At 39.2% G+C, this 19,079-nt stretch overlaps 1 protein-coding gene across 4 annotated transcripts in view; it reads right to left on the bottom strand.

The window, feature by feature from the left end:
• Positions 1 to 1,783: 1,783 nt before the first annotated feature.
• LOC309398956 (protein SSUH2 homolog) overlaps positions 1,784 to 19,079 on the bottom strand; it is a 51,869-nt gene continuing 34,573 nt past the window's right edge. For all 4 annotated transcript variants that reach the window (XM_081966300.1, XM_081966301.1, XM_081966303.1 and 1 more), the window contains 4 exons: positions 12,325 to 12,417; positions 9,823 to 9,928; positions 5,714 to 5,821; positions 1,784 to 2,718 (listed from right to left, as the gene is read on the bottom strand). In XM_081966300.1, the coding sequence (XP_081822426.1) occupies positions 2,578 to 2,718; positions 5,714 to 5,821; positions 9,823 to 9,928; positions 12,325 to 12,417 (448 nt within the window). In that variant the 3' untranslated portion in view covers positions 1,784 to 2,577. The remainder of the gene's footprint in view (positions 2,719 to 5,713; positions 5,822 to 9,822; positions 9,929 to 12,324; positions 12,418 to 19,079) is intronic.

Raw genomic sequence — 19,079 nt, 5'->3', positions numbered from 1 at the left:
GTTGGATAATGAAACATCTGCAAGAAAACAATCAAGGTCAGAGATCACCAAGGATCCACAATGGAAAATTCCACTGGCAGAACGGAAAGAGTAGCATATTTTAAGTTCTCATTCAGAGACACACACACACCCCAGAAATCCTCACAAGAGAGCTCAACTGGTATGAGATTTTTTTTAAAGCCTAACTGCAGCATCCAAAGCAACCTCAAAACAGAAGCTGTGCTTAAGTCTAACAGATGCAGCGAAAGCAAACCTGCAGGTGACCAGATGCATACTAGATTCAGATGTCAGGGTTCCAAGTAACACCCCTAATGAAAAAAGACTCCACGGCTTAAAGTTCCTTAAAGTTCCATTTTATTAGTGATTGTCATCTTGGCACATCTGGGAAAACCCAGATCGGAAAGCTTCCAGGTTTTGCCCATCCTGAAGGTCTAATGCAAAAGATGGCTACCAGCCCTGACATCAGATTCATTCAACACTGGAATTCATCTCCTAGAGTGCAGCTTAGAAGTGTTGGAAGCCCCCCACAACCCCGATAATGAAATATTTTGGGGAATACCAAAGAGGCAGGATAGAAAGAAGAAATAGAAAAAAAAAACTTAAGAGAGGCAGAAACCAGCCGGTTTCCCTGCCCCAAGCAGAAACTTAGGAGGCCAGTTTATAGAAATGCAGATTTGGTAATCCATTCAGAAAGACTCAGCCAGCTAGAAACTATAGATTAGCTCTGACATACCCCATAGGGTTTGCATTTCCCCTTTTTGCCTATAGAGCCAGCTATGATCTCAAAGGAATCTGACAACAGCCATTAGAATATTAAAGGACGTGGTTTTTTAAAATGTTTTTTTAATTTTCATACAAGTAACCACAAATATACCACTACATCTTAACAAGCATTATTTTGTATTATCCAATGGTATAATAATTCCTCTAACCATCCACCCACATTTGCTCTTCTGCTTTCCACATACCATGTTATACCCTATTCCACCACCGCCCTCTCTCTTCCTCCCTACCTCCTTTCTCCCTCTACCATCCCTCTCTTCTCTACTTCCCCTTCCTATCTCCTTCTCCTCTCCCCTCTTTCCATTCCTTCTCCCTCTCCTACTCTTTTCCTCCCTTCTACTTCCCTCCCTTAGAATATTAAAGGACATGTTCTTGCACAGCAACAGGAAGCTCAAAGCCCAAGTAAGGTATAAAAACCCACCCACTCTCAACTCCATTTTGTCAGCTATCTCAGAATCACATGTGCTTGGTGTTTTGCTTCATCAATAAAGGGAACCTTTCTTTCCAATCAGCCTCCAGCCTCCATTTTATTTCCAGTGCCTGTCTCCTGGACTGGAACTGAATCAGATGGATTTTTCTTCCAACAGAATGGGACAAGGTTCCTCATTCCTGACTCAATCTATTATATTCACACAGTAAGATCTTCACTTCTTGTACTTTAACTAACAGAAAGTTCATTAGGACTGGAGTGAGTCCCAATTAGCCTCCTCTAAAGAAATTTTCACCATAGGAAGGAGCCTGGGGCACTCACAATTTAAAAGTATATTAAATGACAGAACCAATTCCTTCAATGTTTCCCCTTTGATTGCTATTACTGTCATTATCCATTTCTCTTTTATTCCACTGACACCATATTTTCTTTTTTATTCTTTTCTATAATCTATTTTGTTACAATGTTTTTTAGGACAGAGCCATTCCATCCAGCTTTTGAAAAAAGGATATAGCTTTATAACATGTTTATGAAATTTTACAAGAAAATTTAAAACCTCATACCAGCATATCAGAGTGATCTTATTTTTTATTGCATATGTTTAGAATCACTGCACTTTATTAGTTCCGATTTCAGGCTAGAAAGATTATAATACGTAGTTATTAGGATATGATTATAATACATAGTTATTAGGATATGATCTTTCTGTTTGTAATCATTAGTGAGAGAAAAGTGAATTAGTATTACTTATATATACCGTCCTATCAAGGACATATTATAACAGTAATCAAGTGAAGAATTAAACATGAATTAAACAATTTAAAAGTTTTAGCCTCTACAAAGTCTTAGTCTTTCGGTCACTTTGGATAATCCATTTCCTGATATATATTGAAACTGTTAAAAAAAAGAGTGCAACTAAGAATTAATGATTTTAAAAAATCCAAAATTATATCTGGAATTGGGCAACACTGTGTGCCAAGTGCACTAAGCCAATGAAATACAATATTCCACTAAAAACTCAGAACATAATGAATTAATCCAGGACGAGAGAAGAAACTAAGGAAAACCAGAGATAGGAAAGGAATGGAATCTCTGGCATGTTTGGCTTAAACTTTTAACATTTGTTATAACTAATATACCAACACAAGAACAACGAACATTCAATTGTATAAAAAATATGCAAAGTGTTTCAGCCCTAAAGGCAATCCCCCAGGTCTTCTTATAAAGGCTAATGCAATGGTTCATAATTCATTTGAGATACATGACTTGAAGAAAAAAAATAGCCGGAGGGGAGGGAAGCAGGTGAGCAGACGTAATAAAGGAATGATCAGTGTTTCTCTGTCAATGGATGGAAGGTCCACGTATCATACAATAGTACAGGCACACTTTTTAGGATAATCCTCCGCATAGACCTTGTGCTCATTCCCGTAGACATAATAGGAATAGGATTTCCTGTGCCATTCGTATTCCACTTTGGTAAGAAATACCAGCTCAATGGTTTGCCTCTGCAAAAAGATAAAAGGTATAATTGTTATTAGGGGACGCTCAGTGGCTAAGACGCTGAGCTTGTCAATCAGAAAGGTTGGCAGTTCAGCGGTTCGAATCCCTAGCGCCGTGTAATGGAACTCCCGTTCCTTGTCCCAGCTTCTGCCAACCTAGCAGTTCGAAAGCACGTAAAATGCAAGTAGAAAAATAGGAACCACCTTTGGTGAGAAGGTAACAGGATTCCGTGCACCTTCGGGATTTAGTCATGCCGGCCACATGACCACAGAGACATCTTCGGACAGCACTGGCTCTTCGGCTTTGAAATAGAGATGACCACCGCCCCCTAGAGTCAAGAATGACTAGCACATATGTGCAAGGGGAACCTTTACCTTTACCTATAATTGTCATCTTTCAAACAGCTCTTTGAGAAACAGATTGGAAAGTATTATTTAGGGGCGATCAATTTCCACAAATCCAGCTGGTGATCTTCCCTTGGGGAGAGGATTACTTTCCCTTCCCATCCTTTGTTCTTACTCTGAGCACCACCTTTTTACTTTTAATCAGGTGACCATTGGGGAAGGAACCCTTACACTACAGCGGCTAGAGAATTTTGGAAAGCAAGCTGAAAAGGGTCCATAGGTAAGAGAGATTAAGAGAGGCTCAAATTCCCACATAATTGTTGAGTGTTCTGCATTTCCTTGGGCCAGTCATTTACCCTGTACTCTAAGGCAGGTTGTGGGCACAAAATGAGAGGAGATTCCCATCACTACCATGAGCCTGCCACTTTAGAGAAGAGGTAGAATAAAAATACAAGCATGGATAATGACACCTGGGTATAAAGCAACCAAATCAACAATGGCTTGCTGTTATAATTTACTTGTTTTTTTAATCTTTCTGGCTTCTTTGAACACTTGCTTGTTTATAATTTCAATGTATTAGACCAGGGCTGTCAAACTCGCATTTTTCCCCCTTTGCTAAACTGGGGGTAGGCATGGCCAGCGCATGATGCTCCGGCCCGCGGGTCGTGAGTTTGACACCCCTGTATTAGACTCAGTCCCCTTTGTTGTATATAGCTGAATACATAGCCCTCTCCATCCATCCATCTATCTACTGATATATTTGACTTGTATCCCCCCCCCCCACACCCGGTCTTTCTCTGTGTTTAAGAGCTGTGGTGAAGCAGTCATTAGAATACAGTACTGCAGGCTACCTCTGCTGACTACCGGCTGCTGGCAGTTCAAGTCTCACTAGGATTAAGGTTGACTCAGCCTTCCATCCTTCTGAGGTTAGTAAAATGAGGACCCAGATTATTGGGGGCAAGATGCTGACTCTGTAAACCATTTAGAGATATTTATTTATTTATTTTTATTTTATTCAATTTATAAGTCGCTCCCTCTCCACGAAGGGACTCGGGGCGGCGTACAATTAAATATATAAACATATGGCATGGAGGAGGTATATACATAAAACATTTTTACAATTCATAAATAAAATAGCCATAAATAAGATAGCTGCAAAACACTGTGAAGTGGTATATAAGTCTAAGTGCTATTGCTGTTAAGACAGTATATGTGTTGTCTCCCCCCCCCCCCCATCACTCAGGAAGTTGCCGCTACCGTAAATAATTCTGCAATATTCTTTTAAAATATCTCATTCGTTTATTCTATTAATTAATTAAATTAAAACATTTATTTTATGCAGAATACAAGTTTTCTGGACTCTCTGGACTTCTTAGTACATCCATTAGGATGTCTATAAAGACCATTTCTTGTAATTTAAGCCTTTTCTGCATGTATGTTATGAAAGTTTGATTTTTCTTTCTTTTCCACTCCAACACAATGAATATGTTCTGTATATATTAAAGATATATGGATTTGTTTTTAATCATGTTATTAAAGTGTAAATTGCTTTGAGATGCCACCACATGGGAAACAGTACCGATGTATATTAAGAAGGAAGTCTTGGCACTGAATCTTCCTTTTGACAGAGACATTAATAAAAGCAAAGAACAAGAAACTGCTAGAGGTGTTCATTGCAATCGAGGTCTTTTGCCTTCACAAGAAAAATAACACTGCAATTTGTGGCTCACTTGCAGTAGAAATAGTGACCCTAGATTTATAATTCCAGTAAATAAGCATTTTAGACAATATATTAAAGTTGCAATGTGGGTCAAAACCTCTCTACCTCTTACGACTCCTTGATTCCTGTCAACTTTCTTTTGAAATAGTAGAAATCACAAGGTGAGAAATACTTAAGCCCCTCACCCAATCCAGCTCCTCTGTCCACAATCAAAGATGTTTTATCTTTAAAAAGAATATGCAAAAGCTTCACAGTCCTATCTCCATCTCTAATTGATATGAATCTGACATGAAACACAAAAAGAAATTGGAAAACAAGAATAGGTTGTAGGAACTAGAAGAGCCCCTAGTAGTATAGGACTTAAGTTTGGGAGAGTTGAGACTATATCAGCTCTTTGGAAAATAGGCCAGAAGCTACATTTTAAAAGGCAAACAGATAAATTTAAATTATAAAATTTAAATAATTAATTTTAGGTTAATACATTAATTCAATACAGGTAGTAATTTTTTCCCCTTAAATTTTCTATTTCCTTAAGTTTTAATTTGCAGGTGGCTTTTACAGGAGTACTGAGAACTACATATTTGGAGTATAGGTGTACCCTTACATCATGCCTAGCGACACAAGAGCAACAAATTAACAACATGCATGAAATGATTTTATCATGGCCTCCTGTGAGAAGGAATAGCTCCATGCTGAGATATTTCCCTTTGAGGGTGGAGGTTCAGTCTTTTGGTTTCCGAACCTGGTTTCTTCATAAGCTGGGAGAATGAGCCTCCACCCTCATTCAACAGCCGAGCTACAGACATTTGCCATCGTCGCATATTTCCCTTTCTTCTATACTCCTTATCAGAAAGGCATATAAATCAGTTAATCCATAGTACCGCGATGGATCACCACCATTACAAAAAGCATTTTGCCAATCTCTGTTGCTCTCACCTGTCTCAGTATCCGTGCAGTAGATCCAAACTGAGCTTGATGTTGTTCAATGGCATTTCGGGAAGCTTGATTAACAGCACAGATAGGGAAGCTTACCACTGGATGAACCTAGGAAAACAACATTTTTAGGAGATACAAAACTCTAGAAAAATAAAACGAAGGGATGGGTAATGTTACTGCCCTACACCCGTGATGGCAAACCTATGGCACGTGTGCCAGAGGTGGCATACAGAGTCCCCTCTGTGGGCACGCGCGCTATCACCAGCTGCTCTTCATGGGTGCCGGAAAATAGCCAAAAAAGGGCCAGTTTCTGGGCTGTTTCTGGTCCATTTGGAGGGCGTTATTTGGGTCATTTTGGGGGGCATTTTCAGGCCATTTGTTGGGCCTTTTTCATGCTGAAAAATGACCCACAAATGCCCTGAAAACAGCCTCAACAGTCCAAAAACTGGATGTGCGCACCAGCCAGCTGATCTTTGGGTTTCAAGTGCTCCGAAGTGTACGAAGACCAGTTGGTTGGTGCACATGCATGCACACCAGCCAGCTGTTCTTTTGGTTTCTGGTGCTCCAGTGCACACACATGCATGCACATCAGTGGTGGGTTCCGGATCCCAGTGCAATCGGCGCGGCATCCACCACATGCACATGCGCAGAGCGCGCATGTGTACTTACTGCCCGTGATGCTCTGTGACACCTCTGCGATGCTCCAGCTGCTCGGCAGAGCGTTGCATAGGCACCGTATGCTCCGTGCGCGTAAGCCCCGATTGGGGCTCAAATACAGGTAAGGAGGGCGGGCAGGCGGGCCCTCCGGAGCACCGTACTGGAATGGTACCCGGTGCTCCCAGCAGGCACCGGTATGCCCATATCGGGGCATACCGGTCGTATCCCACCACTGACGCACATGCATGTGTGTTCTGGTTTGGGCACTTGATGCTGAAAAGGTTCGCCATCCCTGCCCTACACTAACAGAAACGCAACTGAACATTAAAAACAGAGCTAGATACAGCCCAGAAACAGTTTCTGAATGGACTAGATCCAGGCAAGTACAACAAACATTTACAGTCCATAATCTTTTATTCCAAAACTTTAGACTACTGCAGTGTGCTCTATACAAGGCTGCCCTAGAAGACTACTTGGAAGCTAATGCTAGTCCTGAACACTGCAGTGCAAGTAGATATAGGTGTGTCTCAATACACTCATGTAATACCACAATTGTCAATACTGATTGTCAATACATTTCCAGGTGCAATTCAAGGTGCCATCACTTCCTACATAGCCCAGAGATGAATATTTGAGGGACTGCAAGGATTTCTGCCTGTCATACACGATGCAACAGGACTGGCCTGATCCAGGTCCTACCAATTAAATGGTATATCATCTGATGGCACTTTTCTCTTTTCCAGTCCCTGCTCTAAGAAAAAGTCCCTCTCTGATTGCTTGATTCTTCCAGCTTTTAACAAAGCCTCAAAGACTTGATTCTTGCCCCAGGCACTGGGTCAGGTGAATATATAAGCTCACTATAAATGTAAGTATTTGAGAATCATGCTTTGTCACAAATAACATCTATTTTATTTTTCAATTGCTGCTTTCATGCTGCGATATTTTTAACACTGTTAAGTTCCCCAGAGCTGTTATACAAATTAAAGTTAAAGTTAAAATAAAAGTTCAAATAAGCAAACTAAGTAACTAAGAAAGTAAGCAGAGACAGGAAGAAAACACATCCATGGGAATATGTGGATGCACGCTCAATGAAATAAAACAATAAATTAACCAAAAGAAAAAAAGAAAACTGGGATAAAAGCTGCTTTTGGCTTGGTATTTTTCAGATCCTCTGGACAACAGTGACAGTATTTACAATATCTAAACAGGGTTGGTCATCAGGACCAGAGGTTTATTCTTCTGAGGTTTCAGACTTGTGCTGGAGCCCATCATCAGAGAACATTCTCTCAACTGGAATATGTGCTTTGGGCTGCTCTATATGCTATATTTATGTGGTGCCTTCCTATTGGTTGATTGGTGTGTTGCTGGGCAGCGATTGTACTTACAACACAGAAAGGGAGTGCTGAGATGCATAGTCTCAAAATCACTAGAGAAGGATATACTAAATAGTGGGCTGGATCTTCATAAACAACATTCATGAAGATATTTAGAATATGGAATGACAGAGTTGGAAGGTCTTCTAGTCCAACCCTCTGCCCAAGCAGGAAACTGTACATCATTCTGGACAAATTTCTTCTTCAAAACTTCCACTGTTGGAGTACTTCTGAAGGCAAGCTCTACCTCTGATTGTGTCAGCCATGGAAGCCATCTTTTTCTTTGGAGCTTCTGGGCTGCCACATTTAGTGCCTGGGAAACCAGGAGGGGGGATTTCAAGGAATCGGTGGAGAATTATCCATAACAACATTCCTTTATCTGGGAACCAATGACAATCAGCCTGCACCTGGATGGGAGTGCCTGGGGGGTTTGTCTCCAGTTGGGAAAGTGAATTGATTGGATCATGTGATGGACATGTGGGTGCAAAGGGTGGAACCTTGACTTTCTTTGGGTGGGGAAACCCTGGAAACTTTCAGGTTTGGGTTTTCCCAGATGTGCCAATATGACTTCTCTAATAAAATGGAACTTTGAGGAATTGCCTGGAGTATTCTTTTGTTGGGGTTCTTACTTGGAATGCTGACAGATTGATTGTTCTCATTGTCAGGAAATTTCTCCTTATTTCTAAGCTGGTTCTCTCTTTGATAAGTTTCCATCCAGTGCTGGGTAGATAGATTACTGGATAGGTTCACAGATAAATGGAAGAAGATATATTGCCTGGATTTATTTATTTATTTTTCATTCACTCATGGATTTATATGACTGCCCGTCTCAACAAGTGGTTCTGGCAAGTAAAAAAAAATTAAATAAAAATAATAATAACAAACATTATAAAAATTAAAATACACAGCAGCCAAGAAATATCATAGCCCAAACTACTAATTTAACCAAGAAACTCTTCCCTGCACATGCTCAGGGACTCAGGCTTGAGCACAGAATCAAGTCTTAAAGCTTTACAGAAGTCCAGCAGGGTCAGAGCCATCCCCATTTACAGAGGGAGGATGTTTCGTAACGTGGGCACAATAGCAGGAAGGGCACAAAGCAGAACGTTCTTGACTTACGACCTTTACAGATCTTACCCGCTATTGTTGTAAGTCTTGACAGTCATAAAGTGGATCACCACATGATTACCCCAGTTTTATGAACCCTTTTTTCCAGCAGTCATTAAGCAAATGCAGCAGTTGTTAAATGAACCCACTGTTTGCTAAGGGGTATTTTTGCAAAAAAAACTAAAGTAAATGCCAATTTTCAGCAAAATAAATAAATAAATAAAATTATGGTTACTTAACTTCCAGACACTGCAAAAAAGTCATAAATGTGAGCCAGTTGCTGACTGCCTGAAATGCAGTCACAAGATTGGAGGGAGCACTGGCCTTCAAAATTTTGGAACTGGGCCATAAATACCTTTTGGGAGGAATCTGTTATAACTTTGAACAGTTTCTGAGCAGCCAGTTATAATCAAGCGCTACTTATATTTATATTGTGCTATTTTTAATTGTTCTAATGTCAGGGTTCCAAGTAACACCTCTAACGAGAGAAGACTGAGGGATTGAGCTTCCTCAAAGTTCCATTTTATTAGAGATGGCACATCTGGCACATCCCAAATCTGAAAGTTTCCAGGTCTTCCCCACCCAAAAGGAAGTTCAAGTCCCTGCCCAGTACCCATATGTCCATCACATGATCCAATCAGGCACCATCCACAACTACATCATCTCATAGGAGCTGCAGGGCCAGATGGCCTTGACTCTCTGAGAAAGAATGTTATTTTGACTATATATCACCCACACTCTTTATACCCACCCACCCCAATTTTCCCACAGTAGAAAATGTGGCAGACCTGAAGTCCCACAGGTAAAAAAAATGGCTTCCAGGTCTGACATATAAGTTGCCCTGAGTGTTTGTGTAACATGCACCTATATACATTCAGGCATGCATAAGTGCATACATGCATTCAAATTGCTTTTTTCAATCCTGCCATCATGAGGTAAGGCCCTGTGTTTCTGCTATAAGTATTTCATTACCAAGTATTGTTCATCCACAAAGAGCTTCTTCCCTTTAACTGCTTTGAAGAGTTCAGTAGGAAACCCAGTTCTTTCATCCACCACGTATTCAAAAATGTTATTTTTCCTGTGAAGGCAAACAATACCGTTTACAAAGTGAACCTCTGGTGCATGCCCTATTTTCACAGCAAATCAGATTCAAAAAAACTGGGTATAGGGAAGAATAAGATCAATTGCTTGCTGAAGCCTCTAATATAGATCAACAATGAGGCAGGCATATAATTATGTTGTATTATGTGAAAAAAACAGATTAAATGAAGTGAAACCCCAGCATTGCTTCTAAAATTATGGTTAATGGTGGCTCTGAAATACAAGCCAATGCCATAATCTAGCCTTGTACTGCCAAGTTAAGCGACAAGAGATTGAGGCCCAATTTAACTATTATAATTATTTTTGACATGAATTGGAGGTCTTCCATTTGTACAGGCTGCAGAAAATTCCAAATGGTCATACTGAAATTCTTCCTTAGAGGAATGACAGTTTAAATTATGGGAGTATTCATCAACAGCCCAAATAACTTCATACATGAGAAACAAGCCTTATACAATACAATACAATACAATAGCAGAATTGGAAGGGACCTTGGAAGTCTTCTAGTCCAACCCCCTGCCTAGGCAGGAAACCTTATACCGTTTCAGACAAATGGCTATCCAACATCTTCTTAAAGACTTCCAGTGTTGGGGCATTCACAACTTCTGGAGGCAAGCTGTTCCACTGATTAATTGTTCTAACTGTCAGGAAATTTCTCCTCAGTTCTAAGTTGCTTCTCTCCTTGATTAGTTTCCACCCATTGCTTCTTGTTCTACCCTCAGGTGCCTTGGCAAATAGTTTGATTCCCTCTTCTTTGTGGTAACCCCTGAGATATTGGAACACTGCTATCATGTCTCCCCTAGTCCTTCTTTTCATTAAACTAGACATACCCAGTTCCTGCAACCGTTCTTCATATGTTTTAGCTTCCAGTCCCCTAATAATCTTTGTTGCTCTTCTCTGCACTCTTTCTAGAGTCTCCACATCTTTTCTACATCGTGGCGACCAGAACTGAATGCAGTATTCCAAGTGTGGCCTTACCAAGGCATTTTAAAGTGGTAAACACTTTACGTGATCTTGATTCTATCCCTCTGTTGATGCAGCCTAGAACTGTGTTGGCTTTTTTGGCAGCTGCTGCACACTGCTGGCTCATATTTAAATGGTTGTCCACTAGGACTCCAATATCCCTTTCACAGTTACTACTGTTGAGCAAGGTACCACCTATACTGTACCTGTGCATTTCGTTTTTGTTGCCTAAATGTGGAACCTTACTCTTTTCACCATTGAATTTCATTTTGTTAGATAGTGCCCAATGTTCAAGTTTGTCAAGCTCCTTCTGTATCTTAAGCCTATCTTCTGGAGTGTTGGCCATTCCTGCCAGCTTGGTGTCATCTGCAAATTTGATGAGTTCCCCATTTATTCCCTCATCCAAATCATTGATGAAGGTGTTGAAGAGTACTGGGCCCAAAACAGAGCCTTGGGATACTCCACTGCATACTTCCCTCCATGTAGATGCAGTTCCATTGAGGACTACACGTTGAGTGCGGTTGGTCAGCCAGTTACGAATCCATCTGGTGGTGATGCTGTCCAACCCACATTCTTCTACTTTATCTAGTAGTAGGTTATGGTCTACCTTATCAAATGCCTTACTGAAGTCCAAGTAAACTATATCGACGGCATTCCTCTGGTCCACTACCATTATGTTTTAATCTAACCTAGATATTGTTCATGGAGTAGAATTTTATGCAGTTTACTGTCAGATTCAAGACTTGGGCCCACTTAGAGTAAAGGTTAACTTATGATATGATTATGATACTTACAATTTATAGATATTGAAATCTAAAATATCTCACAATTAACCTATTGTTTCATTTTAATAATAGTTCAGTGTAATATAACAGTTTTGAAAGTGGTAAAACCTACAACTGTTATGAAACCATCTTGATTTTATCCTACTTGACATATAAAAGTGAGATGTTTCTTCCAATGGAATGGTCCCGCCCCTTCTTTTAATTTTACTTCATTTTGCTGTAGAAACATTTCTATATTGTGCCTATAATTTGTAATTTGCAATAAGACATAGTGGCACAGTGGTTAGAGTGCACTACTGCAGGCTAGTTCTGCTGACTGCAGGCTGACTGTAATTTGGCAGTTCAAATCTCATCAGGCTCAAGGTTGACTTAGCCATCCTTCAAGGTGGGTAAAATGAGGCCCATATTGTTGAGGGCAATATGCAGTCTCTGTAAACCACTTAGAGAGGGCTGTAAAGCACTGTGAAGTGGTATATAAGTCTAAGTGCTATTGCTAGAACCGCGGTGGCACGGTCGTTATAGTGCAGTACTGCAGGCTACTTCTGCTGAGAGGGCTATAAAAGCACTATGAAGCAGTATATAAGTCTAAGGGCTATTACTATTGCTATAATTTGGCAGTACTTGCCATTCAACTTGCATCTCAATGTATGTCAGCAACCTTCCTGTTCCTCCACAGTCTATACAAGCAGTTGTCCCCAGGCCAGAACAGATATTGCACCTATAAAGGAAATGAGACAAGAAGACATTTTCAGAGAGTGGAAATAACAGCATGATCCATGCAGCAGTTAGGATGGAGAAATCTAACAAGAATAAATCTTTGAAGTTCTTAACAGCTTGGCTTAAAACCCACCAGCACTTCCTTAAAGAAACGTCATTTATTTCTTTTTGATGTAGTTTCATCCCATCTTCTTCTATAGTAATTTACTTAACTAGGCCACCATAGAAAGTTAATTTCTCTTTCCATCTTTCCCTGCCAATCTCAGATTCCCTCCCCCCCTTCTAATTTCTAGATTCTAAGGGGAGCCACTGAACCAAAAAAGCTGCTTTTAAAGAGGCAGAAATAACCTTGTACAGAATTCTTGTGAGGAACACAAATTGTTTTGCATTTAAATTTCCAAAAAACAAAATGCACCAGAAATACTGTAGCAGGAAAAGGATATGCCTGTTCAATTTCAGGATGTTTTCCTCAGGATACTCTTCTCTCAGATGGCCTACAATTAATATTTTACGTGGGATTAGGTCAAAATGACTCAATAAATGATGCCATCCCAAAAGCTGCATACAATTTCTCAGCAGCTTTAGCAAAAGACAGGATGTTTTGAGCTTGGGTTGTTCAACCTGCAAAAAGGTCTAATGCTACAAGATGGCTGGTGAATCTTCTGTTTCACTGAATTTCTGAAGTCATTTTCCAAATAAGATGATCCTTGCAGACTGGGATGCTGAGATGTACATGTGGAACGTGCAGGCATGTGTGGATGGGACAAAGGGACACTATTGATTAGACCAATCATTACATTTATTTAACAGATTAACAGAGTTGGAAGGGACTTTGTAGGTAATCTAGTCCAACCCCCCACCCAAGCAGGAGACCCTACACCATTTCTGACAAATGGCAGTCCAATCTTTTCTTGAAAGTCTCAAGAAGAGCAAGCTGTTCCATTGGTTGAGTGTTCTGTCAGAAAAAAATTCTCCTTATTTCCAGGTTGAATCTTTCCTTGTTCAGTTTCCATCCATTATTCCTTGTCTGCCCTTCAGGCACTTTGGAAAATACCTTGACCCCCCCCCCCTCTCTGTGGTAGTCCCTCAAATATTGGAACAGTGCTATCATGTCTCCCCTGGTTCTTCTCTTCACTAGACTAGTCATGCCTAGTTACTGTAACTGTTCTTCGTATGTCTCCAGTCCCCTAATCATCCTGGTTGCTCTTCTCTGCACTTTTTCTAGAGGCTCAACATCTTTTTTATAGCGTGGTGACCAAAACTGGATGCAGTACTCTAGGTGTGATCTTACTAAGGCTTTATTATGGTATTAGTACCTCACTTGATCTTGATTGTATCCTATCCCTCTGTTAATACAATTTAGGATTGCATTGGCTTTTTTGGCTGCCGCTGCACACTGCTAGCTCATATTTAGCTGATTGTCCACTAAGACTCCAAGATCCCTCTCACAGTTACTGCTATTAAGCCTGGTTTCACCCAGTCTATATATTCACTTTTGGTTTTTCTTGCTTAAGTGTAGGAATTTACATTTCTTTACAATGAATTTCATTCTCTACATTGTGGATAGGGCCCAGTGTTCAAGTCTGTCAAGCTCCATCTGGATTTTGAGTCTATCTTTTATGATGTTAGCTATACCTACCAGTTTAGTGTCATCTGCATATTTGGCAGGTTCCCCTTCTATTCCCTCATCTAAGTCATTTATGAAGATATCGAACAGTATTAGGCCTAAGATGGAACCTTGTGGTACCCCACTACTTACTTCTCTCCATATAGACTTAGACCCATTTAGGACTACCCATTAAGCATGGTTTGTCAGCCAGTTGCAAATTCATCTGGTAGTGATGCTATCTATCCCACTTTTTTCTAGCTTACCAAGAAGTAGGTTGTGGTCTACTTTGTTGAATGCCTTGTTGACGTCTAAGTATATTATGTCCACAGTATTTTGCTGGTCTACTAATTTAGTTACTATGTCGAAGAATGAAATAAGATTGGTTTGGCATGATGTTTTTAACAAACCCGTGCTGACTGCTAGTTATTCATTTACTTGTTTCTAGATGATGGCAGATCTGTTTTTTTTTAAATGATCTTTTCTGGTATCTTCCTGGGTACTGATGTTAGGCTGATTGGTCTGTAGTTTCCTGGGTCTGTTTTTCTCCTTTCTTACCTTTCCTTTGGGGCCTTCTGTAGTCTTGCCAAGAAAGTCAACCATAGTCAACTTTGCTAAAAGACTGGTTCTTTTTATGTACTTTCCTCTTGGACTTCAAGGGTCATTCACATATGTATCACCTTATTTTATGCTCACAACAAGCTAAGAAAGAGTACAGGTAGTCCTCAACTTACGACAATTGAGCCAAAATTTCCATTGCTAAACAAGACAGTTGTTAATTTTGCCTTATTTTATGACCTTTCTTGCCACAGTTATTAAGTGAACCACTGCAGTTGCTAAGTTAGTAAGACGATTGTTAAGGGAACGGGGCTTCCCCGTTGAGTTTGCTTGTCAGGTCTCAAAAGGTGATCCCATGACCCCGGGAACCTGCAACCGTCATAAATATAAGTCAATTGCCAAGCATCTGAATTTTGATCATGCAACCCTGGGGATGCTGCAATGGTGGTAAGTGTGAAAAGCAGTCGTAAGTCACTTTTTTCAGTGCCATTGTAAATGAACTGTTGCAAGTCAAGGGTTACCTATAGTCCAAAGTTATCATACATTTACATTGATTTCCTGGTCAATGCCCTGAACTCTTGGAAGAGAAACCAGTCTTTACACCTGAAGTTTCCTGATTATTTTCCCTTCAAAGTAATTTTCTCTGATTTTTTGATGTTAAGCACCTACCAACATTAATATGGGATAGTGATTTGTATTATACATTTCCTGCACTATTTAAGGTTTCATATTATTTATGGTATTTAATATTTTATATAACTTTGTAGCGTATCCCGAGAACTCTGGTAATCTGGCTGGATCAAAAGTGCGATAATAATAAAAGTAATATATTTCTTCATCTATTCTAGCAACAAACTTATTACAATGAATTCCAGCAGCTACATGAAATAAAATGGGTTGATATGCAATTTTATTTATGAATCAAGAAGCCTAAAAGCCTTTGGGTTTCCCAAATGAATGATGGACAAGCGAAAAAATTGCCTGTAATAACATAATGCAAAAATAAGACAGTCTACGTCCTGTCTCCAAAATACAGGAGAAATAAACAGAATTAGCAAAAGACGACCTTCAAATGTCTAAGCCCTAAGGTATAATTTTACAAGTATCTAAGCTCCTTCTTATTTATTTTTTTCCAATGGCTTAGATATTAACAATAGCAATTTCTTCCTTTATGGGAATAAATTATCTATAGGAATTCAATGATAACTAAATAAATATAGCTCCCTTTTTGTTCAGCTTTTCTGCTGGGCAATGGTGCCATCTGCTGGATCTAGTAGGTATTAGAATAAAACTTAAGTTTATTTTTTAAAAAAATAGTTTTTATTAAACATTTTAACCTTTAAAAACAAGAAAAAAATACAGAAAAAACAAGACACACATAACAATATAAAATAGTTTTACAGCCTTCTGTATCGTCTTACATATTTAGCTTTTGTAGTTCTCTATTCTATATTGCCTTCCTATCGGTTTTAACATCTGTAATAGTGTAATAACAGTTGTACTCACAGTTGTAACAATAATAATTTGTTCATATCACCATTATATTTACATTATGGTCAATACTTTAAGTTTGATAGTAATTAGTAACTTTGGTTAATTTTTTTATTCAATACTAGTTTAGAAAAAGCAACCAAAAAAAAAAGACTTCTATTTCCTGTTTTGGCTTCTGTTTTCTAACTACATATACATTCTATTCCATATTTTATAATAATCTGATTCTTCTCTTTCTTTTAACTCCATAGTCATTTTGTCCATCTCTGCACATTTGAGTACCTTTCTAATTATTGTTTCATCTGTGAGTGCATTGATTTGTTTCCAGTTTTGTGCGAAAGCAATCCTAGCTACAGTGAGTATGTGTAGTATTATGTATTGATATTTTTTGTCTGTTTTCGAGTCTAATATTCCTAATAAGAACGATTCCGGTTTCAGTTCTATTTTTTGCTCTGTAATTTCTTTCAACCGTTTCTGAATTTTACACCAGTATTTCCTTGTGGTGGAGCATGTCCACCACATATGGTAAAATGTTCCAGACTTGTGGCTACATCTCCATTTGGGAGATAGATTTGGATACATTTTAGCCAATCTCACTGGGGGCAAATGAAATGACATCTATTTTATAGGTTTTCTTTGTAGGCTACTGTCGTTGTAAATTTATAATTTCTTTCCCATAGTTTGTCCCATTTTTCTAACTCTGTATTATGACCAAAGTTTCTGGCGCAGCTAATCATTGTCTCCTTTACTGTCTCTTCCTCCATTCCTTTTTGAAATCTTGTTTTGATTTGTAAATACGGCCACCATTCCATATTTATTCATTGTGTTTTCAGATATTGTACTGATTTTAGTTCTCCTTTCTCATCTAAGAGTTCTGCATAACTTACCATTTTACTGAGATCTTTGGTATTTGGATATGTCATTGCGTCCATTGTTGATAACCAGATTGGGATTTTCATATAATAGTTCTTTTTTATTTTTTCCCAGACATTAAACAGGGCATCCCTTACTATGTGTCTCTGGAAGTATGAATGAGATTTCCCTCCCAGAGGAAGCCATGCCAACCAAGTTGGACATCATGGCCTTCTAGCATAAGAATCCTTTTATTTTTAAGTTGGATCCAGTCCTTGAGCCATGTCAAGGCTGCCGCCTGATAAAAAAGCTCCCAGTTTGGGAGGCCGAAACCACCTTTGTTTCTACTATCTTGTAGAAGTTTGTATTTAATACGTGGTTTCTTCCCTGAACAGATAAATCTGGATTCCATTTTATTTAGTTGTTCAAAATAAAATTTCTCTAATTTAATCGGTATTGTTTGAAAAAGATAAAGTAGTTTGGGTAGTATGTTCATACTGATTGTTGAGATTCTGCCAATTAGTGATATCTGTAGTTTAGTCCAATTGTCCAGATCTTTTTGTATTTGTTGTAACAATTTATTGTAATTGTCTTCTTTTATCGTAGTACATTTTGCCAATAACCATAATAATTTAGAAGTTTTATTGACAGAGAAAGCACCACCCCTGCTCCAGGCAAGTTCTTGTAATTTTAATTGTTCTTATATTTATATTTTTTTATATATTTCTATTTTTATTGCATTGTAAACTGCCCAGAGTCGCTATAGCTAGCAAGATGGATGGCCTATAAATTTAATTAATAAACCTCTCTATATGTTACACAAATGTATTTTCTACCAGTTGTGTTCCACATTGGAATGGTACATAGCAAATACTATAAGAATGCTGAGGACATAAAATTCCATGTCATTTATGTGTTGTCTTTATATATTCCATAAATTCTGGTCCAGATGCTATCCTTTTCTCCCCCCATGCCAATGGGGGTTGGGGGGGGGGTACTGTGGGGATAAAGAAAACCTTTACTTTAAAGATCCCAACAAACCCATAAGCCTTCATACTAGACAAATCTACAGTACACACAAGGACTCCTGGTTGTAGAAAATGGCATTATATTTATGAAGACCAGTCTGTTCTGACCTAGGCTTCCCAAGAGCATGAAGCAAACTCCTTGTCCCAACAAAAGTCCCTTTTATTAATTTACTGTGAATTCTGCTCATTCGCATCCAGCAAAGTCTTTCAAAGGAGGGTTTACAGTCAGAGACCTTATCTGACTTGGAGAGCTGCCAGGCCAATATCTGCAAAACTTGGCAAGGAGTCTTAAGAGTCACAAACCAATTAAGAGAACTTAATTGTCTCCTGCAAATTCCACTCCCCCTTCACTCCTCTTTTATTTCCGCTGGAAGGGGCCATTCATTGCCCACCTGTGGTCTTATTTCCATGTCAACCCCTGTTCTTTAGCTGTTCCCTTCATCTGGCAACTCTGTGCATGCATACACTGGGAACAGGCTCCAGCTGTTTCTCTGCCTCACTGATGTCTGACTCTGAAGGCAGCTGATAACTGGCATACGGCTCTGTCCCCCTCTCTGCCTCCAACACAAAGCCCTCATCAGAGCCTTCCCCAGACTCCAGAACTGGCCCATATTCCTCCCCAACCTCCTCACTGTTCGAATATTACCAGCTCTGCTGGCCACAGTCTACATTGACAACTCCAGTGAAACTTTAAAGAACAAGAAGGGCTGCTTATCACAGCTCACATGGTAACTTCCATATGTGTTTATGTGGCCCAAACAGAACTAGAGGAGATGCACAATCCAAGCAAGGATCTCTCCTTGATTCACTTGAGATGTATTAAATTTCCATGCTGATGCAGCTTCTGAAAGCCACTAAATATTTCTTTGAAGTGCAGAGTAAAACAAAAGAGACTTATTTTTCTCTTTCTGGTTTGTCAGACAGATGCATATCAAAATGAGGGCTGCTTTTCAAGCTACATTTCAATTAGCTCAGGATTCTGATTCTTTCAACAAAAGTAACATTAGCATTTCTATTGCACCTTTGTATGCTTTCTCCTTAAAACTTGTTCTCATTTCTCTTAAGGACATTCAAAATTATGCTACCTCTTATTTTGTACCTAAAGTCTATTAGGCAGGCTTAGTAAAT

Source organism: Natrix helvetica (assembly GCF_964273705.1).
Source record: "Natrix helvetica genome assembly, chromosome: 1".
In the NCBI taxonomy this organism is placed as follows: domain Eukaryota; kingdom Metazoa; phylum Chordata; class Lepidosauria; order Squamata; family Natricidae; genus Natrix; species Natrix helvetica.
Note: the sequence above shows the minus strand (reverse complement) of the source record. Positions and strands in the feature narration are given on the sequence as shown.